This window comes from Leguminivora glycinivorella, chromosome 6 (genome assembly GCF_023078275.1).
Source record: "Leguminivora glycinivorella isolate SPB_JAAS2020 chromosome 6, LegGlyc_1.1, whole genome shotgun sequence".
NCBI lineage: Eukaryota > Metazoa > Arthropoda > Insecta > Lepidoptera > Tortricidae > Leguminivora > Leguminivora glycinivorella.
In genome coordinates, this window is record NC_062976.1 from 1,060,590 (window position 1) to 1,088,525 (window position 27,936).

Consider the following 27,936-nt stretch of genomic DNA (forward strand, 5'->3'; position numbering starts at 1 on the left):
AAACCCCCGACTGCGACATAGTAGATCGATTTTCATGAAACGTAGCTAAGACCACTCCCGACTAACTCAGCTTTCAGACAAAAAAAAAACTAAATCTAAATCGGTTCATCCGTTCGGGAGCTACGATGCCACAGACACACACACACACAGACAGACAGACAAACAGACAGACAGACAGACAGACAGAAATACGGACAGACAGACAGACAGACAGACAGACAGACAGACAGACAGACAGACAGACAGACAGACACGTCAAACAAGACACCCATGTCGTTAATTTGTTATAATTATAAGATGTTCATAATTGAACATTATTACCAGAATCCAACCATTTTGCCAAAGTTTCAACACTTATTTTATCCCATACTGTGATTATAATATACCGTACTAAGCCATAAGCTTGTTTAAAGCCGTTGTAAATCCTAAGTTATGCCTAAAACTTAGACACAAGCTTGCGACTACAGCGTGAGACTAACTGGCTAGACGTGCCAGGTTTAGTGTTGGAAATTACTGAAGTTTTTGGAAGCTTTAAGACTTTATCAAACTGTTTAGACTTTAGACGGAATAAAGTGAGTACAGACCCATCAGATGATAATATATCTGAGATACCAAAGCGACTGTTGCGACATGTTTCAGGCCATTTAGGAGACCCGTCCTCAGGCATATAGGAGTGCTCGAGCGGCTAGACTTAACACGGCATGATACTGATTAAACATGAGGCTGCTTATAATAATAATATTAAGCCCGCAGGTATCTGTTCATGTACCTGTGAATGGGTCCCGGCAGTCGTTCTATATGACATTGATGACATCAAAGAAGTTTGGAGATAAAACGGCTTCTAAGTGTTGGATCTATACCCCCACGCACGCCATATAAATGACCGGGCTCGAAAGATCCGAGAGTTTTAAAACGGAGAAACAAATAATAATTTATTTCATAAAGATAACATTGGCCTCATTATTATAGTCCGGCGTCCCGGCATCCCGTCCGGCAACTTTTTGACGAGCTCTTAAAAATCAAATCGTATAAAGAGAATTGTGCACACCTCTAAAATTTTAAAATAATTCTCTGAAAATATTATAGCCGAGTGAAACCTCACTAGATTCTACTAGGTTCTTGCTTCCAGCTTCCTTGGTTAATGGTTTTCGGATAAATACTGCCGCTACACGTAGAACTTCGGAAAAGTTATTATCTTCATTAAGCTCCATTTAATTTAATTTTAACAACTTTAAAAACTACTTTTTCGTGAAATTTTCTATAATTAATTTTAAACGTAATGGCCGATTCACTACTGAAGTTTTCTGTCGGTTTTCAAAGCACGTTTTCTTTGAAAACTTTTCAAGAAATGGCAAAATGACCTGAAAACTTATTTTTGTTATTTATTTGGCTAATTTGGTGTTCAGGTCGACCTAAATGCCTGGAAGAAAGAGAGGGAGGCCTTTGCCCAGCCCCATCTTCGGATACTGGCGATCAAATATATGAAAGAGGTGCGTTCCTAGCACACATTCTAGGCTCGTGTAGGTGAACGCGTACCATGCTTGCATGAATGAGATATGACAGGTCGACTGTTCGCGTTTTTGACAGACGGTAACTGTCAGGTAACCGAGGAGTCAGGCATTTCAGCGGGGAGCGGGAGTAGCCATACTGTACGATAGTACTCTTTATTATACTGTGGACCAGCAGTGAGATATAACAATTTAAGTTTATCAAGCTTAGAGCGAGTTCTCTAACTTACAGAGACACTGGCTCACACATACAGCTTCTTCAATCTTTTTTAACCCCCGACGCAAAAACGACGGGGTGTTATAAGTTTGAAGTGTCTGTCTGTCTGTCTGTCTGTCTGTCTGTCTGTCTATTTGTCTGTCTGTGTGTGTGTTTGTCTGTGGCATCGTAGCTCCCGAACGGATGAACCGATTTCGATTTTGTTTTTTTTATTTGAAAGCTGTGTTATACTACTATGCACTTTCCTTTTGTATGGCTCCCGGGCCTACGTGACACAATAAATTAAAGAGTTACGTCTGAAGCCCGCGCTAATCCGAAAGGGTTCCTTATGGACGCTTGTCTCGGAGTGCTGATGAATGGTCGCCAGATGTCGCCTGTGTACCCTTGTTTACAATACTGAGATTTGGCTTTTGCAAGATAAGTGGTTTCTACAAAATTGTATTTTGTTTTGACTGATTTACAAGTAATACTCTAATCTCCTTTGATCTTTCATTCTCTTTTCCATTCTATATATTCAATATACACGGTGTAACATAAAGACACCGAAAGATTTTAAGTACGCATTTCTGAAGGCAAAATAAAGATAAAATGTTATACTTATAGGTAGGTATGACGTCAAGCAAATTTCACCAAGAAATGTATAGATTTTTTCTTCGATCCTTATGCTTCGAATACGTTGCGCGTTGTTTTTTTCTACAAATTGATTCCATACCTGAAACAAATAAAGTTACTCTGTTTACAATCAGACATTATTTTTTTACCCCTATCAAACTCCCGTGAGACTCCAACATATTTTAAGCGGGGTCGCTACTCTTGAAAAAGATCCTAGGAAATGGATCGAAACATGTCGAACGTTATCCCAGATAACCCTAAATGCAAAAAATCGTACCCCCGGATTTTTCGGGATATGTTTATATATTGTCACCTACCCACAAGAAAAATTAAAAAAAAAGAATCGGTGTTATAACACCTGGTAGGGTTAAGTGGGTTAAATCGACTTAACACGTGAGTCGCCCGTTTAAGACGCTACAGGAGCGAAAATGCTAAAATGGAAAGGACTCTCGCTCTCGACCGTTACCTCCTCCAAAACTTAATCAATCGTAACGAAATTTAAGAATCAGAATTACAATGAAATAATCTGTGTCGGATCGTTTAGTTTTTTTGGTTAAATGTTACCAATTTTGAATACCTACCACATCTTTTTTGCGCCATAAGGCCATAAGGCCGTTTTTGGAAATTTTTGAATGGCTCTAGGGTCTTTAAAAAAAGAATATTAAAAAAATCAAAACGGTCCGACACAGATAAAAAAAAAAATAATGTTGTGTTGAAAAAATCATTGCTCTATCTTCAAAAGCCAGGGAGGAAATAGTTGAGAGCGTTTGTATGGAGAATTCGCCCCTTTATCGTCTTAAAACATAATAAAGTACCTATCTTTGACATTGACAGCCGTTGCCTCGTTGAATTCCAAGAAATGTCTAATTGCGCGCTTTGTGATATTTAAAGGTCCCACGCAAGTATATTTTGGCCAACGAAAACGAGCTGGTTTAAATTGCAAATTAGTATCACTTTTTAATATCACTTAGTGACATTTTCAAGGCACCCACGCATCTTTTGGGCCCTTAAGGTGGTTTTCCACCGGCAGGGCGTGAATGGGCAGAGCGGGGAGGGAATTGAAATCGCCCAGACCCTTTTCCACGAAAAATTGGCATTAATAGCCATCGCGAACCTGCGCGAGCTCGCGATGGACATCAATGTCAATCGCGAGCTCGCGCGTGCCTGGCGCAGCTTGTAGGTTTCATAAGATACTCTATGTCGAAAGCAATACGGTAAATTTTTACACTAACAAATATCTCAATTCACGTCCCACACATCCACATCAATCCACTCTCCACGCTAAGCCACTTCTCGTCTCGCCCTGCCGGTGGAAAACTACCATCAGAGTTAATTTATACTTTAAATCGGAAGCAATACAGTTCATTTTTACACTAACAAATATCTCAATTAAAGTCCCACAAATCCCAGTCAATCTTTACTATTTCCACCGAAGGAAGATGCGCTTTGCGAGAATTGAAAATTTGCCATACAAATTTCAATTCCCTCTCCGCTCTGCCCATTCACGCCGTGCTGGTGGAAAACCACCTTTAGATTTATTTAACCTTAGATAAACTCTGGTTTTGATTACGAAGCCTTCAATCTGTTCCTTCATTATGATTCCATTATACTTACGCCTACACGCGGCTTAGGTAAATGACACTTTGGCATATAAAATAATTTGAGGGGAAAGCTTTTTACTGACTATTTTTAACCCCCGACGCAAAAACGAAGGGGTGTTATAAGTTTGACGTGTCTGTCTGTCTGTCTGTCTGTCTGTCTGTCTGTCTGTCTGTCTGTCTGTCTGTCTGTCTGTCTGTCTGTCTGTCTGTCTGTTTGTCTGTCTGTGTGTGTGTCTGTCTGTGGCATAGTAGCTCCCGAACGGATGAACCGATTTTGATTTAGTTTTTTTTGTCTGAAAGCTGAGTTAGTCGGGAGTGTTCTTAGCCATGTTTCATGAAAATCGGTCTACTATGTCGCGGTCGGGGGTTTTTTCAAAATTTTAATTTTGTGGTTAGGTTCTGGATTTGACTCTTGGCATTTCTGAGTAACTAAACAAAATGTTAAGTTAAGTCTTCAAAAGTAACTAATCGGTAAATTATTGACGTGCTTACATCGACTAGTTTTGCTTGCACTCAATTATGTTAGTATATCTGAATCATCAGTGGCCCGTTTCTCGAAAGGTACAAGCCTTGTATTACAAATGTGTTTCCATGACAACCCATACGATTTGACAGTTCGCGCACTTGTAATACAAGGCTTGTACCTTTCGAAAAACGGGCCCCTGATCTGTGTCTGTCTGTGGCATCGTAGCTCCCGAACGGATGAACCGATTTTGATTTAGTTTTTTTTTTGTCTGAAAGCTGAGTTAATCGGGAGTGTTCTTAGCCATGTTTCATGAAAATCGGTCTACTATGTCGCGGTCGGGGGTTTTTTCAAAATTTTAATTTTATGGTTAGGTTATTATACATGTCATGTGGTTTGCAATAAAGTCTTACAATCTATTATTATCACGTCGCACACCGCAAACTTCGCTAAATAATTAGCTTAAATTAATGTTATTTTTGCAACAAACTACACTTAAAGTATTTTATTCTAAATAAAGGATTTTGTATACAGGAAGCGAATTATTTTCATTTTTCTATTCTTTGAATCGTAATAGAAGTACCTATTTACTGTGCAATGCGCAAAATAAATATTAAAGAAGAAGAACTGAAATAAATAAAGTATTAAAAAAAATAAAAACCGTTTTTTTTATTTATTATCGTTATATTTTTTGCCCAATATTCATAAAAGCACCCAATAAGAACACTCCCGACTAACTCAGCTTTCAGACAAAAAAAACTAAATCTAAATCGGTTCATCCGTTCGGGAGCTACGATGTCACAGACAGACACACACACAGACAGACAGACAAACAGACAAACAGACAGACAGACAGACAGACAGACAGACAGACAGACAGACAGACAGACAGACAGACGGACAGACAGACAGACACGTCAAACTTATAACACCCCTTCGTTTTTGCGTCGGGGGTTAAAAAGGGTTTTACTTTTATGTTTCGATACATTTTTTCGTATGTAGAAAAAATTATAAATAATGCGAGTCACATCCTTATTAATATTTAAATCGCTACCTGAAATCCGCTCTCTAATTATTAGACAAAGTCTTTGAACATTATGCTATGACAAATGATTCAAATAAATCATTCACCTTTTCTATTTCCCCAATTATTCCAAGTCAAAGCTATTAAGACCGGCAATCCTATTGAAGTCTCAACAAACGACAATTTCCAAAAGTTTTGTAAAATGTAAATTTGATTAATAAATAAAATGTCGGAATCAGTGTCCAAACACCGGCCCATTTACCCTTTATTACCGGGATCCGGTTTGTTAATGATAATTAAATTATTAAACACTGAGAGAATGTTTTAATTATTGAAACTGGTAATTGCTGAAAATTATAGAAATACCATGTATTCCTTTCACAGAAAAGTATTTAAACTGGATGTTGTACCACTCCTCTTACTGGCCTAGACTTGAACTTGTGAAAGAGCAATTGTCAAAAAGTGTGTACATTGGCCACGTCCGCAAATTTTAATTGATCCTATTTTGTTACCAACATTATAGTCAGTAATATAAGTCGACTTTCATGAGAGACAGGAGAATAAAATTGTTATAATTATAAAAGTATAGGCGAAAGAAAACTTACTAAAATCTCAATTCATCAAAAAAATCTTGGTAACAAAATAGGAATAATAAAAACAAATTTAACTTTTTCCTTAATTTTTGTACAAACTTTTTGAGAACAGGGGGCCGATTTTTGAATCTCTGCTTCGATTCGTGAAGTTCGTTCAATAATATCTCCACTACTAGCGATTTAAATTCTACTAACAGAATCGAAAACGAGTGGTCATTACCACTAGTTTTAAAATTACTAGTCGTCCTTTTTCAAAAATAGCATTACGTCGTTTTCCACAGACTTTCGAACGGGGAATACGTGCGTTCGAAATTGAAAAATCGATCCCCTGCTGAAAAACGGTGTCAAAAGTGACATTGGTATGGTTAGGTCGATAGTGAGTAGGACTTTTCATATTCGAGTTAGGTACTTAAAATATAAAACAGCAATTCCCGTCAACTTTGTACAATGCCACGTCAGCAAATTTTAATTGATCCTATTTTGTTACCAACATTAAGTAATATAATTCGACTTTCGTAAGATATATACAGGATAATTGTTATAATTAAGAAAATATAGATACTAGAGAACCTTAATGACGAAATAAAACTTAATAAAATCTCAATTAATCAACAAAATCTTGGTAACAAAATAGGAATTAATAAAAACAAATTTAACTTTTCCCTTAATTTTTGTACAAAGTTGACGGGAATTGCTGAAAAATCTAACTAGCCTCTGCTTAAAACTCAAATATTGAAAAAAGCAAACATCGAAGCTCAAACAAAGTTATAAATCCTTTTTAACGACCGGCGAACCGAAATTTCACCAATTCGTACGAAAATATTCCAACATTTTAAACTATTTGCGTAAAAACGTTAAGCATTTTCGTAAAAATAAATGCATACTAGCTTTTGCCCGCGGCTTCGATCGCTTAAAAATGCGGACTGCAAACTGCAAGCTCCATACAAACTTCCACCCCCCATTTTAACGAAGTGGGGAGTCAGAAAAAGACAAAGAGAAAAAAAACATCTCAATTCATCGCTCCATTTTTCCGTAAAGACGGACAAACAGACAGACCCGCACACTTTCCCAATCAAAATGGTACTCATTATCCTTTGTTATTAAGGCGCTATATTCATAAAAGCTTAAATAATAAATCGGTCTAATTGACAACCGACATTGCGGTACCTTGCAGCAGCAGCGGCTGGTCCATACAAGCCGATTCCCACCGGCTTGCCTAAAATTGATTACTAGTAAAGTACCTAATGTAAAGATAGGTGTCATTTTGCTCAGTGTTGCCTAGCAAAAATTTTCACCAGCCGTCACTGGTACCTTGTGACATAAAATGTCACTTATGCTGAGTACTAATTAGCCATAACACGGTAATGGGTCCGTAGTTAATGAGACGCCGCAGGTAAAAACTTAATTGGGTCGGGGATTATATTTAATTTGCGATGACAATATTCGTAATGATTGCGAGATTCTCAACGGTAATGGTACAATCACCATTAAAGCTGTATAATATTCGTATAAACTTAAGTGGAGGTAGTTGAAAGGACGAAGAGTAACCTAGGACAATTTTTGTCTCTTTCTAACCCCCCGCTTCCCTAAAATAGGGGGTGAAAATTTGTATGAAGCATTCCCCATTTTTCGAATTGAACGCGAGCGAAGCCGCGGGCAAAAGCTAGTTTTTCAATAACATACTTGTAGAAGTACTTCACTATAATAATTGATTAGACCGCCACCTGCCATGGACAATAAGGTATAACTACAACTACACATAATTTTATAGACAGACTGACGTTTGTCTGATAAAAACGCTGGTTTATTCTGAAATTTTGTAGCTACATACACTTACGGCCCAGCCACGACATTGGTCTAAGCGCGACAGCGGTGAGCGGCAGCCATACGCCCGAATGAAAAGTCCCATCGCTGTGTCTCGCTCCAATGTATGGTCGCCGCTCACCGCTGTCGCGCTTAGACCAATGTCGTGGCTGAGCCGTTACTTGTACTGTACTACATTATTTATTTATTATACTAGCATGTGTCCGATAGCGATTGCGAGACTAAATAACTCTAGCCGTCGAAACATTTCATTAGCTGACAACCCGTCACGAACAATACTAGGAAACTACACACGTATAGGCAGACTGAGTATTGCGTCAGAAAACGCAGTAAAAATTTCGTGTAAGTCGCAGCGAAAATGCTTATCGATTTCGTCGCATTATTTGCGTTGTCACCAGGGTACGTATCCAAGTGCCCAAACGCTTACTATACTATCGTCATTGCAGCTATGTTATATCTATACCTCTTCCGTACTGACGCGACAGAGCCAGACTGTTTCCATTCCATAGGCGTCTAGCTGTCATTTCGGCTATGCTGGCAGATGCTAGGCAATAACCTATACTGCTACACCGAGGTGTTGAAAGTATTTATTTCGAACTTTTAGATTGGACGATTAAGGTTATCGTAAGGCCATATATCAATATGTATAAAGATACCAGCTTTACAACGTCTATGCCCATCAAATCACTAAAAATAAAATTATATCAACTGTTTTTTTTACGGAGGACGTGAGTAAATGTTGATAAGGTTTTGTAGCTCTATATGTATGAAATGGTATAATTTTTAAAATCAAAAGATATCATATTTAAAAATATTTTAAGCGGGTTACTCACGTATTAAGTCGATATAGCGTTCGACATGTTTCGGTTCAATTTCGAGAACCTTTCTCAAGAGTAGCGACCCCGCTTTCTTGAGAAAGGTTCTCGAAATTGAACCGAAACATGTCGAACGCTATATCGACTTAATACGTGAGTAACCCGCTTAAAATATTTTTAAATATGTATGAGTCTCACGGGAGTTTTATAGTCAAAAGATATCAATTACAAATGCCTACTACAGCAGCTAGAATCGCTGCTAAAATAAAAGCAATTTAGAAAAGCAGTATAAACTACCTCAAAACTTCCATCCATAAATTGCGAACTACGCGCGTTTGTTCCAAGTGGCCGCGCTGTTCACGGCTACAACAATACCTGGAACTGCGAACAGTTTGATAAACTAATTACCAACTGGACAGGCCAAATAAATTTCGTTCGCTGGCAAATTGAACCCGCTGTCGCTACAACTTCTGTTACCTACCTACATAATTGAATTTGTTAAATTATTATTTCCATTTTTATTTCGCGCTGGTTGAATAAAAACTTAATGAATATCATTCGGTGTTTTTATACGAAGTTTTAAGCAATTACTTTATTGTGTTTTAACGAGAGTTAAAATATACCAGATTGGATTGAAATTCTAGGTATTCAAATGTAGCTTTTAAAACAACTGTTTATTTAGAGTTAATTCAATTGCAGACGAATCCAATATAAATACACAAAATGTAATGAAAATAAACTCCAACTATTTGAAATATTATTTCGTAGAATTTAAACTTAAATAAATTCATTTAATGTTAATGAATGTGCATGTAATTTGTAATATAATTTTTTTTTTTTTTTAAAACCCCGACCGCGACATAGTGGACCGATTTTCATGAAACATGGCTAAGAACACTCCTGACTAAATCAGCTTTCAAACAAAAAAGAAACTAAATCTAAATAGGTTCGTCTGTCTGTCTGTCTGTTTGGCTGTCTATCTGTGTGTGTGTGACTTTCTGTGGCATCGTAGCTCCCGAACGGATGAATCGATTTAGATTTAGTTTTTTTTTTGTCTGAAAGCTGAGTTAATCTGGAGTGTTCTTAGCCATGTTTCATGAAAATCGGTCCACTATGTCGCGGTCTGGGGTTTTGCAAAATTTTAAATATGTGGTTAGGTTATTGGTCACACTGTACACACAGACGCATCGGGCGACTTTGTTTTACAAGGTGTAGTGCCACTGTAGTGCAGTGCGCACACTTTCTCACAGCAAAATCTCTTGAAAGTTTTCTTTATATATTCCCATAGTATAGGCAGGTATAGTATATATATACTATACCTACCTAAACATACAGTAATGGCTTATTTCCCCCGCGGCCCGCTTACAAAGAAGCGCACTTACGCAGCTGCGGAGATGGAATTACAATTTCCACGATGTTTATGTAGTGTACGTACACGCGAGAGCAATGAAAATGTGTCACTTTGTACTGAGATTTTCAGTGTGATTTTGGGGTTGACCCCATCGTAAGTATGAAAAGATGCTGTCGCACCAAGACGTGGGCCATTTTTTCAAAGTTGTCCACCCCATTGTTTTTGGATTTGTAAATTTTTATGTGGTTTCCTCTCAGAATCGCAAGATCTTTCATCCTAATAGGAGAATATAATTGTCCCAATGTTTTCCCATTCCGTTACGAAACGGATTATATGGCGTATAATGAATTTACAATTCATCCCCATTGTAAATTCATTATACGCGATATAATCCGTTTCCATAGTTTTAATTTTAAATATCTCACCTTTTTTGCGCCATCATGACAAAGGCCGTTTTTGGAAATTTTTGATGGGCGATCTAGCGTCTTTAAAAATCAAAGCATCAAAAAAAATAACAAAAAATCATTGCTCTAGCATCAAAAACCAGGGAGGAAATAGTCGAGAGCGTTTGTATGGAACATTGGCCCCTCCTGTTGCATCTTAAAAAAAATCCCTACATAGTAGGTATATATTATTTAGTTACGAATTTAGATTTTTAGATTTTTCCCCTCACTAGCTCGAGAACACGTGTTTTGTCCTTTAATACCAGCGGGTAAAAACGCATTTTATCCACTAGTGGGTAAAGTAATTTGACCTTGAATAACGTCAAATTAACTGCTTTAAAATTGATAAATGTAGGTGCATCTAGTAATAAAGATGATTTACCACCTGTGGAACTACTGGAAGCAGTGATAAACGCATTTTTTGCGTTATAGTTTCCTCGCTATAGTGAGGGGAAAAGTTTTGTGTTACACTCGGGTGCAAATGTATAATTTTACTTCTCGTGTGTTAAAAAACTCGCAAGTTCAGGATTCTATTCTTAAACCACTCGCTTCGCTCGTGGTTCAACTATAGAATCCTTTCACTTGCTCGTTTTTCAATTCCAAACTCGGCGTTAAAATACAACTTTGCCCCCTTGTATAACAAATAACTATTTTTTAGTTCCCTACATAGTATATTTAGTTATGAATAAGTACACAAGGCGTTTATTATAAACGCGTCGTATAGTCCGTCGCTGCCAGTGCATCGATATATCGGGGCGGCCTAGATGTTTAACCCGTTCACGGTTGACTGGGTCCCGTGCCGCACTGAATGTACTAAAATATCTGGACAAGCATTCATGCTTTCATAAATTCTATGTCGCTGAAGTCTAAACAATTTGACACCTACTGCAGCAATGCTGCGCGTGATTGATATTTAATCAATAGAATACAAATTATCTTTTCACCACACCAATTGTTAAAGGCTTACCTTGCTATTCGAAAATAGATAGCAAAATTGCATTTTATCCACAAGAGTGCAAAGTAATTTCATACAAATTTTAACCTGATGTCTTAAGCACACTGGTAGAATTTAGGTAATCATTATATATTATATTGGATAAATTAATGGATTTGATTTAGTTGGCTGTTTTATAGTCAGTATTTTGTTCGTGTTGGTGTGGTGAAAAATTTAGTGTTTCACTGAGTGGCAATGTTTGTTTAACCTTCGTGCCTTGAAACCCTCGCAACGCTCAACTCAACATATATACAAACCTCTGTATCTCAGAGGCAGACAGAGCACAGGAAACCACTCAAGTTTCAGTGCCACTGTTGGCAAGGAGTTGAAAGAAAACGATATGTCAGTCGACTTCTACGACACCCACGGCAAGAAAGGGGGTGGTGAAATTATTTACTCGGTGATTGTGGTTTTTAAAAAATTTTAAATATCATTGTTCTTGGCGTGCTATAAATGATACAATGTACCTAAATAACGTGCACCCAATAACATTAATTAACATATTTCTTAACTTTCTTCCTCAAAACAAACCAATATTTTATACTACCGACTGAAACTCCAGATCCACAACTCCAATCTTGAAACTCTAGCAACATTACAGACCCATTGTGTAAAGACAACAAAACAATTGAAACTCAACAACTTTTAAACTCATCAACGGACGCTATTGTGGCCGGTACCGGGCCCGGTACCGGTATTACAGTACCGGTAGATACCGGAATAGTTCAGTGTAATGGTGGCGACGGGGTTAACGAGTTTCTAGCTCCTTTATTAAAAGTGAGTGTTATTCTCATAGCATTTATAAAGCAACTGATATTGTTTTATTATAATAAAGAGTAGGGTGGATCAAAAAAACACTTTCTGGAATTAGCAAACCTAATAGTTATCAATCAATTACCCTTAGTCATTGCAGAATGCATTGCCTTTTTGCAAAATTTCAGCTTTTAAAATCAACATCTTCAGCCTCCGCATTAGGTTTGAAATTTTGAAAATCTCGTACAAACTTGAAAATTCAACTTTCAGATAAAAAAAAAATCGGCAATGTTTCATAAAAATCGGTCCATTATGAAGCGGTCGGGGGTTTTTCCAAAATTTAATTTTAGCCAGTCTGCTCCGTGACCACGGGGACAATGCCGTCCTTGAAACGTCGGAGGTGTGTTAAAAACTGAGTTATACGTGATTACTAAGTTCCGTTTCAATATCAAATTATACCTTAATGTAGTTTTAAATGCTGCTCCTACTTAGTTTCTGAAAAGTATATGTATGTCAATGTCAACCTTTGAAAATGCTACGAATCACTTTTGAGGTTATACTACACTAACCACAAAATTAAAATTTTGAAAAAACACCGTCCGCGACATAGTAGACTGATTTTCATGAAACATGGCTAAGAACACTCCCGACTAACTCAGCTTTCAGACAAAAAAACTAATCTAAATCGGTTCATCCGTTCGGGAGCTACGATGCCACAGACAGACAACCACACAGACAAACAGACAGAAAGACAGACTGTCAGACAGACAGACACGTCAAACTTATAACATCCCGTCATTTTTGCGTCGGGGATTAAAAACTGAAAAGACTACATATTAAGATCATCTTACCCTGGTATTTCCAAAGCTTAAGGCTTTAAACGGCTAAGAATAGCAGGCTTGGACTCTTTTAATCGCCAAGTTGTCGTCCGCTTCAGATTATTCATTAAAATTGTTCAGTAACTTTTGCGTAACTTTTATAGGACGAGTTTTAAAGTTTTATTCACGCCTGCAGACGTTGACAGATTAAGATCTTGAATATAGGTCGGACATTTTATATTCTAGATTACTTACAGGATAAACTTAATAGATGATAGCAGCAAACCTTTTGCAATAATAGCTACTATGTTTTATTTTCAATGTGAAGGAAATACCTATTAATATACATACATACATACAATCACGCCTGTATCCCATAAAGGGGTAGGCAGAACACATAAAACTACTAAAGCTTCAGTGCCACTCTTGGCAAATAAGGGGTTGAAAGAAAACGAAACTGTGACATTGCAGTGACAGGTTGCCAGCCTCTCGTCTACGCCACAATTTAACCCATATCCCATAGTCGCCTTCTACGACACCCACGGGAAGAAAGGGGGTGGTGAAATTCTTAACCCGTCACCACACAGGCTCCTTACCTATTAATATATGAAACAGTTAATAGTTTAAGATAATGGTTAATATAATTATAATAATATGTATACATTTTCATTATTTATGATATTTAAAAAATAAAAAAAAATAAAAATTCGATCAAAAACTTTATAAATTAGTATGAAACAAAACACATTTTCATTAGTTATTAACTAACACGAAAGTACAAACAGAAAACATTAAAAGATCAAAATGAGAGTGTAGGATTGCCTCTGTAAAGCCTCCAGCCAGGGTTGGTAAAAAACATGATCCTTATAAATGAAAATAATTAGTAAGTATTACTCAGTAATTTCCAAAAACAAATAGACGTTGCGTAAATAACGCAATTTAACAAGAAAAGAAGTGCTAATACATTAAGACAGCAAGTTTTATGAATATTAAAAAGATAAAGAACAATCCATCCATACTAATATTATAAATGAGAAAGTGTATGTGTCTGTTTGTTTGTCCATCCACGGCAAAACAGAGCGACGAATTGTCGTGATTTTTTTAAGTGGAGATAGTTGAAGGGGTGGAGGGAGAGTGACATAGGCTACTTTTTGTCTCTTTCTAACGCGAGCGAAGCCGCGGGCAAAAGCTATTATGAAACTATGTCCATACGAGCCTGCAACGTGTCTCACGTCACCCCAATTCCAAGCTTCAAAGGTTATACTTAAATCTTCAATTTTATGTTAAACTTTTCGGCAAAAAAAAAAAACATTTGTAGGGCATTTTCTTCTTTCATTACTTTGTTAGTGTCAATCGTCTTCAGAAAGAACCAGACTAGTTTTATCAGAAAACATCCGTAAAAGTCTTAGTCTTAGTCTTCTCAGATTTAATATTTATTTACGAGTATTTACAAAAACTCAAGTCTTTAACTTTTTAGTTCTCCCAACACTACACACAGTAAACTACTAAACAACGTTTATTTCTAATTCATTCTTATAACACTGCGCCGAGTCTTAGCTGCTCAATTATTACTGCTCCGCTCTCGAGAGGAGACACAGACTACCGGCGCGGTAACTTATTGCCTGGCGAAGCTTTTGAAGCTTGCAAGTACGATTTTGAAGTGATACTTATGGGCAGTTGGGAAAAGGGACACAATGAAGAAAACTGTAATATTATACTTAGTATTAACTTCTGGAGAAGCGCGGTTAGAAGATGTGCGTTGGCTGGGGCATGTGCACAGGATGGAACCTTTCCGTTTACCACGCCGTGTTCTTCTAGGCGAAGTAGCGAATGCCAAAAGAGATGTTGGGAGACCATTGCTTCGCTTCAAAGACTACCATTGCTTCGCTGAAAAGGGACATGGCAGCCTTTAAAATCGACTACCAAAACTGACAGAAGCTTGCGGAGAAGCGAACGGAGTGGCGAAAGTACGTTGGAGATGGTCGCAAGTTCGTCGATGAGACCTGGTTTGCGGCACTTGCTGACAAAAGGGAAAGAAGACACCATAGCGGAACGTCGCAATCGGTTGCAAGCTTCCCTTGTCAGCTATGTGGCAAAATATGTCGCTCTCGCATAGGTCTCTTTAGTCATCAAAAACGATGTCTCTCGGACATTGCACTACAAATTGTCTGAAATAGACGCTAAGGCCAGTAGTGGTAACTTCTGGAATGATGATGATGATGATAATAAAGATTGCTACGTCTGGGTCTCGACATATCACTAAACCAAAACATTGAATATACAATACTTATACAGAAATCAATTTTAAAGCCCATTTTAAATATATTAAAAATGGTTAGCATCCGGCCACGGAATGTAGGTAAACACAATTTATCCGCCATTAGTAACTGTCCGTAGCTGGAAAAAAAATACCAAAACAGAACAGTCGCATTTTTACGATGTAGTGAGGTCACGTCTACAGCTGATCAGCTGATCAGCTGTGTGCCACCAAATAGACATTTAATTATTATATTTCACTTTACGCCTTTTGTACCCCAACACAAAGGCATTCCGTTCTCACCTGAGATAAACCAATTAACAAGAATTACTATTCTTATTATTACCAACATATGTTAATTATTGTATAACCTACACTAGTGGTGTTATTATCTACCCCCTACGTCCCATATTTCAACGAGTTGATCACACCTAACGTAGCCTACGACGAGTCATACCAATCAACATCTTTTTAACCGACTTCAAAAAAGGAGGAGGTTCTCAATTCGACTGAATGTTTTTTTTCTTTATTTTTTTTTTGTATGTATGTTATTCGATATCTCCGAGAATCGTGGACCGATTTTCAAAATTTTTTTTTTGATCGAACGGGTATAACCCCGAGATGGTCCCATTGACACCAAGTCAGGGTCTGATGATGGGATCTTGGAGAAATCGAGGGAACTCTTCAAATGTTATAGGCACGTAATATTTTTAATGTATTTTTCAAAGGTACACCAGTATTTACGTCTGATGGTAATAATTTTATGTGGCTGAGCTGATGATGGAAGGTCAACTCCTCAACGGTTAGGAGTTAAAGGATAATTCTTTCACTACTGTACATATATTCGGACTGATACATATAATATCACTATGAACCACTAAAAATCAACAAATAAATAAACTTTTTAACAAAAAATAAAACCGCCTTCAAAAATAAACGTGTTACAAAACACAGACAAACTAAAAAGCCAAAAATAATAAACCTTTGAATTCAGATTTCTTATCGGATTGCAATAATCTAAACATCCAAATTATAAACAAATCAATTATTTTTGGAGTCGGGGCCAGCCTGCGTATGGTTGGGTGGGGCAAACAGAAAATGGCAAGGCGACGAACAGGTCTGGTACCGACTACAAAAATAATTGATTTGTTTATAATTTGGATGTTTAGATTATTGCAATCCGATAAGAAATCTGAATTCAAAGGTTCCGGTCAATATAAGTCTAATGAAAATAACCGTGAATCATTCAAAACTCTTAAACAGACAGACAGACAAACACACAGATAAACACGTCAAACTAATAACACCCCGTCGTTTTTGCGTCGGGGGTTAAAAATAAAAAAAAGAAACCTGAATTTGATAATTTACTTTTTAAGCCATCACAGCATCAACCAAGGCACTTATCTTCACATGATGTAATATATAAACATTAATAGAAGTATAAACGACCCAATTATTTTAGAGTGTGGAAGCCATCCCTCTCACCTCAACTTTTAACAGAATAATTAATTTCAAACGCGTTAAACTTTCGGGCGTTACTTCGAAAGAGTTCTATTCCTCGTGGGAAACCAGGCTCTTGAAACTTGTGTAAATTAGCACAATTTGTGGTGCTTTTGATATACTGCCGAAAACCTTTTTTTTAAATTGGTTTGCGAGCAAGCAAAATTTGGTTTTATTAATGCAAATTGCAAGATTTTTAACACTATCCGTTTGTAAACGAATAAATAATATAATATTAAGAGAGATAACTACGTTACAAAGATAATAAAAGCTCCAAATCCTTGGGTGAGACTTGAACTCACGGCCTACCTGATCGATACTCTAATGCTCTGCCAACTGAACCACCAAGATTTCGAGAACGCCAGCAATATTTTCAACCATATTGGTCAAATTAGCAAAATAAACTATGTCTCTAACAATCACTACACGACATAATAACCTAAGCACAAAATTAAAATTTTGAAAAATCCCCCGACCACGACATAGTAGACCGATTTTCATGAAACATGGCTAAGAACACTCGCGACTTACTCAGCTTTCAGACAAAAAAACTAAATCCAGATCGGTTCATCCGTTCGGCAGCTACGATGCCACAGACAGACAGACAGACGGACGGACGGACGGGACGGACACACGCACGCACGCACGCACGCACGCACGCACGCACGCGCACGCACGCACGCACGCACGCACGCACGCACGCACGCACGCACGCACGCACGCACGTCGTTTTTACGTCGGGGGTTAAAAAGAATCATAATCATAAATCGGATTTTATAACGTAACTAGCTTTTGCCCGCGGCTTCGCTCGAGTGAAATTCGAAAATTGCGGAATGCTCTATACAAACTTCCAACCCCCATTTTAAGGAAGTGGGGGTTAGAAAGAGACAAATAATAGAGAGAGAAAAATAATCTTTTTCATTTAAGATTAGCAGTTAAGTTCATAAATGCGTGTACGTTTCTTAGAAATAAACAGGTTAATTTTTTTTTTAGACAAAAAGTAGCCTATGTCACTCTCCATCCTTAGAGCTGGATTTACTTAAAAAATCACCTTAATTCATCGCTCCGTTTTGCCGTGAAAGAAGGACAAACAAACAGACACACACACTTTCCCATTTATATTAGTATGGATGGATCAATGTTCAACCTAGGTTGTTATGTATATTACAGATAGCTTTTACTCATTTAAATAACTGCTAAACATTAACTGGTTCCAATCCAAAACAAGCATTCAGAATACTCAAACTCCTATTCAACTGAGTCCAAAGAGAAGTAAAACCAAAAGATTCCAACTCCGAAATATCAATTAACTAGAAAAACAAATCCACAGCTTAATTTGACTAAGCTAGCGCACAATGCCTTTTAGGCTTGTGTACCTAGTTCATGTACTAATATAACAAAACTTATAGTTTTATTTATTTCTCTATTGTTGCCATTTAACTTTTTGTAGAATGTTACTGTAGGTAAGTACCTATGTATTTTATTTTTTATTCTGTTTGTACCTTCCGTTAATCTTTCTCATTTAATGGTCTCAATCGGAAGATCAGCGTTGGAAGTCACCAGCATCACGCTGAGATGGGGCCATTTGGTGGCACTTCTTTCCTTTCTGTTTGTATTGTAATGTGTAAAATAGTCTTGTCTTTGTTCACGAATAAATGAAATGATATTCTATTGTATTCTAAAATGCACGATTCTGCATTTATTAACACTGTACTAGACCGAACTATTTCCAAATGATCTTTAGTATAGTTAGTAATTCAGACATGAAACATAAGGAGTGCGAGAAGCCAAAGGAGTGACAAATTAAGACAGTAAAGCTATTCTATTGATCCGACTCCGACCGAACTAGAACCAACTGAAAGCGCACGGTCATCTTTCGGTGGGTATAAGCAAGACAGCACTAACATTTTGTACGATCAGTTTGTTTGATCTTGTACAAGTGTACTAATGTACTAAAATACGAAAATAGTACATATTTTGTGAGACTGTACTAATTGGAAGCAATTCAGTGAACAGGCAGGCTCATCTTAATGCCTTTTGCCGGACTGTGTCAATGTTGACTTGTTTGGAGAAGGCACAGAAAGAGGGGGCGGTGTGGACTCAAGATTATGTGTGGCTCATTGGGTCTTTAAAGGGTGTTGGCTCAAAGAATTGTGAAAAGGGCAACACACACTAGAATGGTAAAAAATACGCCCTTTACAATTCTTTTTGTAGGTACATAAGTCCTTTAGTCACGATCTTTGTAATATTGCACGCGTATATTGGCATTTTGTGTATGTTATACATCACTGCGAATGTCATTGTTCAAGCATGGTTGTAAAAAATAGGGTTGAAAAAAGTATACGCCGCTTCATAAAAAAAAAAACAAATTGGAGTTCAATGGAAAGATAGTTTTACGTCGAAAATAATCCTTAAATGAATAAAAATCACCTCACTTCGTGTACGAAGTAAAACAAATAACGCAACGCCTGATAACTGATGTTCACATCTTACTTGAACTATTGCTATTATTATTTTTCAGGCGCTATTCTTATTTATAATTCCAGGCATACGAAGTAGCGAGCAAATACTAGTAGTACTAAAGAAATACTGCTTAGTCTGAAAAAAACCTAAGCTTCAAGCTCATTAACATCCCCGTCTATCCCAAACTGTTGCTTTCGAAGCTGCGTGAACCAAAGCTCGATATTAACGAGCTCACTGCTCAGTCTTTAACTCTTTGGCCTTACCTCAGCTTTGCGCCGGTAAGCTCGGCGGCAGCGATCAATCTCATTGGTGAGCTTAGCAACTGGTTGCATGTGTATTTGCTAATTTGTACAATACTCTAGGTAATCTAAATCTATATCATACACGTTTAGACGGATAAGTATTTTGTATTTTGGGTCATAATATACAACGTGTTTTTTTTTTATACCGCTTTGTTTGTAACATTTTTCTCAAAATTTGGACGTTAAAACAAAAGTATGTATGTGTTGGTGTATTTACCGTTAAGTTTTGGCTCCGTCCGTAGAAGTTTTCTTGGTAAAAATGGATATTAACAGCAAACGAAGACCGTCGCGAGCAAGTGTATGTGTTCACGGTGATTTCGTTGAAGTTCCGATGGGGTTCGTACACAATTTTATCACAGTCTTCAATTATTTCGATGATTTTTAATACAGAGATTTACTGCATGTGTATTTGCTAATTTGTACTGTAGAAGAGCGGGTTTCGCGTTGGTTGATGAAAAGTCCGGAGAAGAGTAGAGATTGTTCTGTTTATTTAAAATATTAAAATGTTATATGAATGTTATGTTATGTTATCGAATGCACCCGGCCACGACGGTTCTCAAAAGTGCACTAATTTTAGGTAAATGAAAATTGGCTAACATAGAGTAAATTGCTGACTGGGCACACGTGCCGCACGAGGCCCGGAACGTGTTGAAGGTGCATTGCACCGAACATCTTGCGGGGGGCAAACGATGAGATGAGATGAGTAAGAGAATGATACAAGGTGATTAAACAATCAGCTTAATACTATTCACTAAACGATGTTTTTCTTAAAATTGGGGAGCTTCCCGGTCTATGTGTGTTGATTCACTCATCTCGTGTTTAGGACTTGTAATCACTTTCACTCGCGCACTGTTTATTTCTCCTTCACTCACACTTTTTGCTCGATATTGCGCACTAACACTACACTTGTTATCGTTACGGATGTCACCGGTGCTGGTGTGACGTGTGTTGTACGGCGTGGAGGCTGCGCTCGCGCTCGCTCGGGGCGGCGGCGGCGGCGGCGGCAGGTTCACCCGGCGTCTCACGGAGATGTTGCTTGCTGCTGTTGGTTCCTCTGAGTTGGTTGTGAATTCTGGAGTTCTTTGAGGTCTCCATTGGCAACGTTTTTTCCGGCAAACTAACGCAATTGCCATAATTGTTATTATGATCCAAAGGCAATAAATGGCAGTGTAGTGGTGTATATTATGCATGGAATAGTCGTTCTCGTCTGGGAGTCTACTTTCCTTTAGCGCTTTTATTTTTTCTTCTATATTTTTATCTTCTTTTCTTTCCTTGAAGTTTAAGCTGCTGTTTTCGAATTTTTCGATAGTGATGTTTATTATATGGTTTATTGGGTCGATTTCTGGTGTAGGTATACTATACTTTAAATTTGCGTTGCTTTGCATGTTCATGTGCGTATGAATTGCAAAGTTATCTGTTTTTACAATGCAATTCTCCTCGATGTAAATAATGTTAGAGCGTGTCAATGTTTGTGCTGTAACTCGATCCGTACATATTGTTCGAAACTGACACCGGTCGCAACAAAAATATAAATAATGATTTGCTTTTGATAGACTAGTCCACTTGTTCTGGCACGCGGCTATGCTTGTTTTACATTGTAAATTCTTATTTTCGTCCTTTATGCATAAATCTTGATCCATGTTCATTTTATATATAGGTACCTTAAGGGGGCACATGTACGCAAACGGATCTCGTATGATACAAAGTTCGAGATCTTTTTCTTGTAGTGGAATGTATGCATCTTTCTGAAGGTTCATCGCTACGTATTTTTCTATGGGGACAACAGATATCATATTTCCGTCTGAACTATGCGGGACCGGAATAATGTTGTAAATATCATAACGGTCACGTGTTGTTAATGGGATGCGAATCTCAAATATCATGTATTGGTCAGTCATTCTTGCTTTCACTTTTAATACTTTGTAAATGTTTTGGAGGTTTGTTTGTGTGTTGTCAGTTGGTAGGGTAAGGTCGCTCGTAAGTTGACCAGATATAATGTTTAATTCTTTTTGTAGTTGTTCGGGGCTGATAATATGTATATTCATTTTATCGCTATAAATGTTAGTTAACGTGTCTAATAACATATCTTGGATTGTCCTAAGGTGGTTTAACAAGTTATTTGCTGCCATGGCGATCAATGTAAATTGAGATATGCTTTCTGCATCTGTAATTTCTTTCTCCATTGCAGTGTTGCTCTTTTCTAAAGCGATTAGATGCTGGTGTATTAATTTGTGTTGCTTTTGTATGGTATCTCTTGTCCTCTGGAGCATGTTATATTCGGCTTCAATGATTGATGTTTGATTTTTCCACATTGTGACGATGTGTTTTTCGTTCGCCTTAATACTATTTATGTCATTTTGATATTGTTGAGCAAATTTATCATCTAAGACTCCAAATAAAGTATTTGCTAGATTTCCGACACCGTTGAAAAATCCGCGTTTCTTTCTTGTTTGCTGTTTTAGTTGATGTCTTGATAATACTTTATTGTAATGTTGCAGTTCGTCGTGTGAATGACGTAATTGTAGAAGGATGACGTCACAGTGTGAAAGGCTTTTTACTTGTTTACAAATAGTTTCTAATTGTTCGTTGTATTTTCTGTATGCTGATACCCCTTCCCAGAAAGGGCTCATGTCGTAGTACGCGACTAATTTCCATTCGTCCCTAACTAGCTGCATTGTTCCTAGCCTATCGAAGTATAGGCCTTGCCCTTCGTTGACAGGTGTCATTTTGACGCAATTTCCAGTTGTCAAAAATGTTATGAAATAAAATAGCATCATCAATATTGTCGTCATGCAACCCCGTTTAGCTGGTTTTTTAGTGTTGTTTTGTGTCAGTTGTTTGGAGGGTTCATTTTCTGATTTTGTCTTTTCCAAAGGCAAGAGAGAAAGTTTAACTACGGGTCTTTTCAGTATTCCTTTTTCTGTCTTAAGTGTTACTACTCGTACATAACCATCTTGACCTGCGTGTACGTCTATTACCCTTCCGAGCGCCCATTTTCCTGCTGGTAAATTATCTTCGTGTATGACCACTATGTCTCCTATTTCTATGTTTTTCTGAGGATTGCACCATTTCTGTCTTGCTGTAAGTAGGCTTAAGTACTCAGATTTCCACCTTTTCCAAATGTCATTGAATATTTTTTGTGTCAAACTCCATTTTGTGCGTGCGTCCTCATATGTTTCCATTATTGTTACACCTGCTCTTCCTTGTAAGAAGTGGGCTGGGGTTAGTGTGTTTAAATCATCAATGTTTTCTGTGAGGGGACACAGTGGGCGGGAATTCAGGCAAGCTTCTAATTGGGCTAAAACTGTTGAGTACTGTTCGAAGGTAAGCTTTTGCTCACCCACTACACGTTTTAAATGGTGTTTCAAACTCCTCACTGCTCGTTCCCAGAGGCCACCAGCACTTGGCCAGGATGGGGCATTGAAATGCCACTCAATTTCCATCTCGGCAATGTCTGCTAAGAAGTTATCGTCGAACGTGTTTTGTATTTCCTTCCACTGTTGCTTTAATATGTTATTCGCGCCTATAAAATTGGTTCCTTGGTCTGAGTATAGGTGCTTTGGGGCTCCTTTCCTGGCGGCCATCCTTCTTAGAGCTGCCAGGAATGCTGAGCTTGTTAGTTCTGTTACGAGCTCTAAATGTACTGCTTTTGTGACCATGCAGATAAAAACTGCAATGTAACCTTTCAGTGTTCGACTTCCTCGCGTGTTACTAGCTTTTATGTCAACAAACCCTGTGTAATCCACTCCAGTGTGAAAAAATGGTTTTGCTTCGTTGACACGGGCGGCGGGTAGATCACCCATGAGTTGATACTGTTTTTGCCCATCGATCTTTTGGCATTTGACGCATTTTCTAACTTGTTGTTTTACTCTATTGTTTCCGCCCATCACCCAGTACTCTTCTCTCAACTTGCTTGATGTAATCTTGGCGCCTCCGTGAAGTGTTATGATATGGGCATGTTCTATTAGTAATGTAGCAAGACGTGATTCCTTTGGAATGATTTTTGGGTGTCTCATTTCGTAAGGTAAATGCGCTTCTTCGAGGCGTCCTCCTACTCTAAGTATATGTTCGTTGTCCAGGAATGGATATAATGAGAAAAGTTTACTCCTTGTTTCTACTTTGTTATTCCTGCGTAAATGTTCAATATCTTCTTCTAATTCTTTGTTTTGCACGCTTTTAATTATAGCTCGTTTAGCTTTTCGCAACTCCTGTAATGTTAGATAGCTGGGTAAGCGGTTTCGCTTCAAAGTGAATGCTCTCAATATGTAAGCTACGATTCTTGTTACTTTTGTAATTGAACTATATTTGTTTAATAAATCATGAATAATATCTTGCTTGTTATTGTTTTGGCCCACATTTGATACATAGGATTTTTTTTTCTCTTCTGTTGTATGATATGTTAGTTTTTGACAACTTTCGTGTTCTGGCTGGAAATCAGCTAACCATGTTGGTCCTGACCACCATAAAGAGTTGTCTTTTAACTGAGATGCTGTTTGTCCTCTGCTGGCAGCATCCGCGGGGTTTTCTGACGATTTCACATAACGCCATTGTTCTTCTGTCATCACCTGTTTTATTTGTTCTACTCGATTGGCGACGAATGGTTTCCAGCGGCTTGGCTGTCCTTGTAACCATCCGAGGACGATCTTTGAATCGCACCAACCAAACGTTTCCACAGTATGCTGTTGTAGAGATATTTTTATTTTTGCCATTAGTTTTGATAGAAGATGCGCTCCACATAATTCAAGTTTCGGCAGTGTTAATTGTTTCTTCTGTGGGACGACCTTTGTTTTTGCTGCGACCAGAATTGGTTTTGTTTGATGTTCAGTTCGTGCATATACTACACACCCATATGCTTCTAGCGATGCGTCACAGTACCCATGTAGTTGGATTACGTCATTCTGTTTACATAGCAACCATCTGGGTATTTTGCAATCGTTAATTAAGTGAATTTCTTCCTGTATTTTGGACCATTCTAAATGTATGTCATCTGGGATGGGCTGATCCCATTGAACTGTTTGTTTCCATACTTTTTGGAATAAAATTTTGAGTTTTATGCTGAGCGGGGCAAGCCAGCCAAGTGGGTCAAAGAGTTTGGAGATGTCCGATAGAAGGGTTCTTTTTGTTGGTTTGTTTTTCTGCTTTTCAATTTTACATTGAAAAGTAAATACGTCTTCAGTTGGATTCCAACTTAAACCTAGTGTTTTAGATATTTCATCTTGTTTAAAGTTAATTGTTAGGTTTTGATTGTCTTGCTTGTTCTGTATATGTTCTAACACTTCTTCTCTGTTTGAGGACCATTTTCGTAAGTTAAATCCCGCTGTTCTTAACAAGTCGATAATGTCGTTTATCAGTTTTATTGCTTGCTCTATGGAATGTGAACCGTGTATAAGATCATCCATGTAGAACGATTCCTCTAAAACTTTGGACGCTTCTGGGTAGTTTTCCTGTTCGTCACGTGCTAGCCTTTTTAGTGTCATCATGGCTAAAAAGCTTGCACTTTTTGTTCCGTATGTAACTGTTGTAAGCTGAAATGATTGTAGTATCCCGTGCTCGTCTCTCCAGATGATTTTCTGAAGGTGTTGGTCATCTTCATGCACTAAGATTTGACGGAACATTTTTTCTAGGTCAGCGCAGAACACAAACTCGTACTGTCTCCATTTTAATAGCAATGTTTGTATGTCTTTTTGTAAATTTGGGCCCCTGTACATTAATTCGTTCAATGAGTATCCTGTTGATGTTTTGCTAGACCCATTGTACACCACTCTATACTTTGAAGTTAAGGATTCTGCGCGTTCCACAATGTGATGAGGCAAATAGCATTCCACTTTGTTGTTGTTTAAGGAAGGTTTCATATGTCCTAAGTCACTGTACTCTTTCATGAAAGCTTTGTATGCTTCAGCTAATTTGTTCTGTTTTTGGAGCTTGTTTTCCATGTGTTTAAATTGGGCTATTGCTTTTGCCTTGGACTCTCCTAATTTTTCTTGAAAGTTAGGTTTCATAGGAATGCGTACTTCGTATCTTCCGTCTACTGTTCTCTTCGTGTGTTCTTCAAAGTGCTTTACGCATTCCAAGTCTTCCTGTGATAAGTTTCCCTCTTCTGTTATGTCTTCCACTTCCCAAAACTGTTGTATCTCTTCTAAGTTGTTAATAATTATATTACAACGGTAGGTTTCCAGTTCTTCTTCGTCATTTCCGCTTAAAAGCCACCCAAGTTGACTCTCCTGCGCCAGAGGATGGTACTCATCCTCACCCTTTATTTTACCATCTAGAATAATCTGCGCATTAATCACTGATCCTAGAAGCAGATCTACTGGGCGACTAACGTTGAAGTCTGGATCGGCCAAGTTAAGATTCTGTATCATGGACCATGAAGGTCTCGAAAATGTTTCGCTTGGCAGACATTTCACAACTTTGTTCATGATAAAAACTTTTGCGTTAAATGTAAAGTCATTGTAAATCGACATACATTGTATTTTAAGTTTGCCCTTACAGTCGTTCTCTTTCTCTCCCAATCCATATATAACTCCAGAACACTTATCTCGTTTTAAATTAAGTATCTGAGCGGCCCGTTCTGTTATAAGTGAAATTTGGCTTCCGGGGTCTACCAGGGCCCGAAATGTGTGATAGGTGCCATCTGCCGCTTGCACTTTCAATATGGCGGTAGCTAATAAAGTTTCACAGAATGTAGTCTGTGAAATGTTTGTTGAATAACCCATCTGCTTATTCGAAGTAATTGCATTTGTTGCATAAGTTGAGGTCGATGGCTGAACTGCTGATGTTGTATTTCTAGCACATGCCTCGTGCAATAATGTGTTATGTTGACCTGAACATTTCTGACATGTTTTATTTGAGTTGCAAGCATTTCCATTATGACTAAATAAGCAATTTATGCATAATGCCAGTTTATTGACCGTTTGGAATCTTTTTTCCATAGGCATCTGCAAAAAATGTCGACAGCTGTAGATTCCATGTTGTAGTTTGCATAATGGACATTTGATACCTGAAACGTGCATAGCTTTCGCAATAGTTACATTTCCACTGTTATTTTTGTTAACTCCACTGTTACTGTTGTAATAAGGTCGATTATTGTATGATTGAATAGGTTTCTTAATGTTGTTAAATGTCGACTGTTGAGTGTTTCCTTTGTTGTTTAGAGACTCCTGTTTTCGGCGAGATGCTTCTAGACTCGTGAATCTTCCTTCTAAGAAATCAAAGAACTCCTGTAGTACTGGTAACTCCCTCGAGTTTTTTAATGATTCTATGTAGTCTTTGTGTATCTCAGCGTCTAGCTTTTGAGTTAAAATGTAAACTACTAATGGGTCCCACGTAGCAATATCTACTCCTAGATTTTTAACGGCATGCAAGCATTCCATTGCTGTGTCATGCAGTTTCTTTATTTGGGCTAAGGACGGTTGTTGCATGTTGGGTAGCCCAAATAATATGTTCATGTGGGAATTGAATATCAATTTAGTATTATTGTATCGATTATTGAGAATCTCCCAACAAACTACGTAATTTTCCGAACTTATCTGAAGATGTTGAATTAGACGCTCTGCTTCTCCCTTAACTTTTGACTTCAAAAATTGCATTTTTTGAGCGTTTGATAAGGCCGAATTGTTATGAATTGCTTCACTGAATAAATCTTTGAAAGAGACCCAAGAATTGTAATTTCCGTAGAAGGTAGGGATGTCCAAAACTGGTGTTGATTTTACCTTATGTTTTACAGACCACACCTTTTTGTTAATATTTTTCTTCATCATGTTATAAGTATTTTCATGCATGTTAAACACACTTTCATACGCCGAATCACCTAGGGAACCCTCGCTTTCCATTTCCCAGTGTAAATTGTCGATAGCCGACCAACGAGCCTCCAATGTTTTGAGAGTATCCTCTAGCTCCCATTTCTCTGTTAATAGGTCAATCTGAATGTTATTCACGGTCCGCGCGAAGGCTTTTATGTTAGCCTGTTGTTTACGCATCATCTCGTCCATCTTACTTTCTGTTCCCCTCTGCTGTTTCCCAAATATGTTTCCTCCTACCTCGGCGACGGATCCTGGCGCATCGCCTTTAGCAGCCGTCTCTGCTTGTTCTCTGTTAACGGTTGTTAATGTGCTTGTACTTGAAGCGTTCAGGTCGGTCTTAGATTCAATGTTCTTCTCGGATAATTCTTGATACCCTGCTGTTAGCTTGGCGTGGAAAGTGGTATATGATTCCTTAGTACTCTCATAAATCCTGTTAGTAAAATACGAACTAGAGTGACTCTCTACCATACCCAACTGTTCATGGTTAAACTGGAACTCACTCCATAATAAGTTTAAGGTGTCTAAACGTGTTTTAAAATATTCAAGCTTCGTTTTCCTGTCCGAACTATCTTTTCTAAAGTTAGCGTAAGATGCCT

At 37.8% G+C, this 27,936-nt stretch overlaps 2 protein-coding genes across 2 annotated transcripts in view; both read right to left on the bottom strand.

Moving 5' to 3' along the window:
* Nucleotides 1-27,936, bottom strand: part of LOC125226802 (neuroligin-1-like) — a 434,243-nt gene that overhangs the window by 342,229 nt on the left and 64,078 nt on the right.
* LOC125226924 lies at nucleotides 20,463-25,900 on the bottom strand. The gene is made up of 2 exons (XM_048131104.1): nucleotides 22,854-25,900; nucleotides 20,463-20,655 (listed from the first exon to the last, which is right to left on the bottom strand). The coding sequence occupies exons 1-2, from the start codon at nucleotides 25,898-25,900 to the stop codon at nucleotides 20,463-20,465; spliced, it is 3,240 nt and encodes a 1,079-aa protein (XP_047987061.1).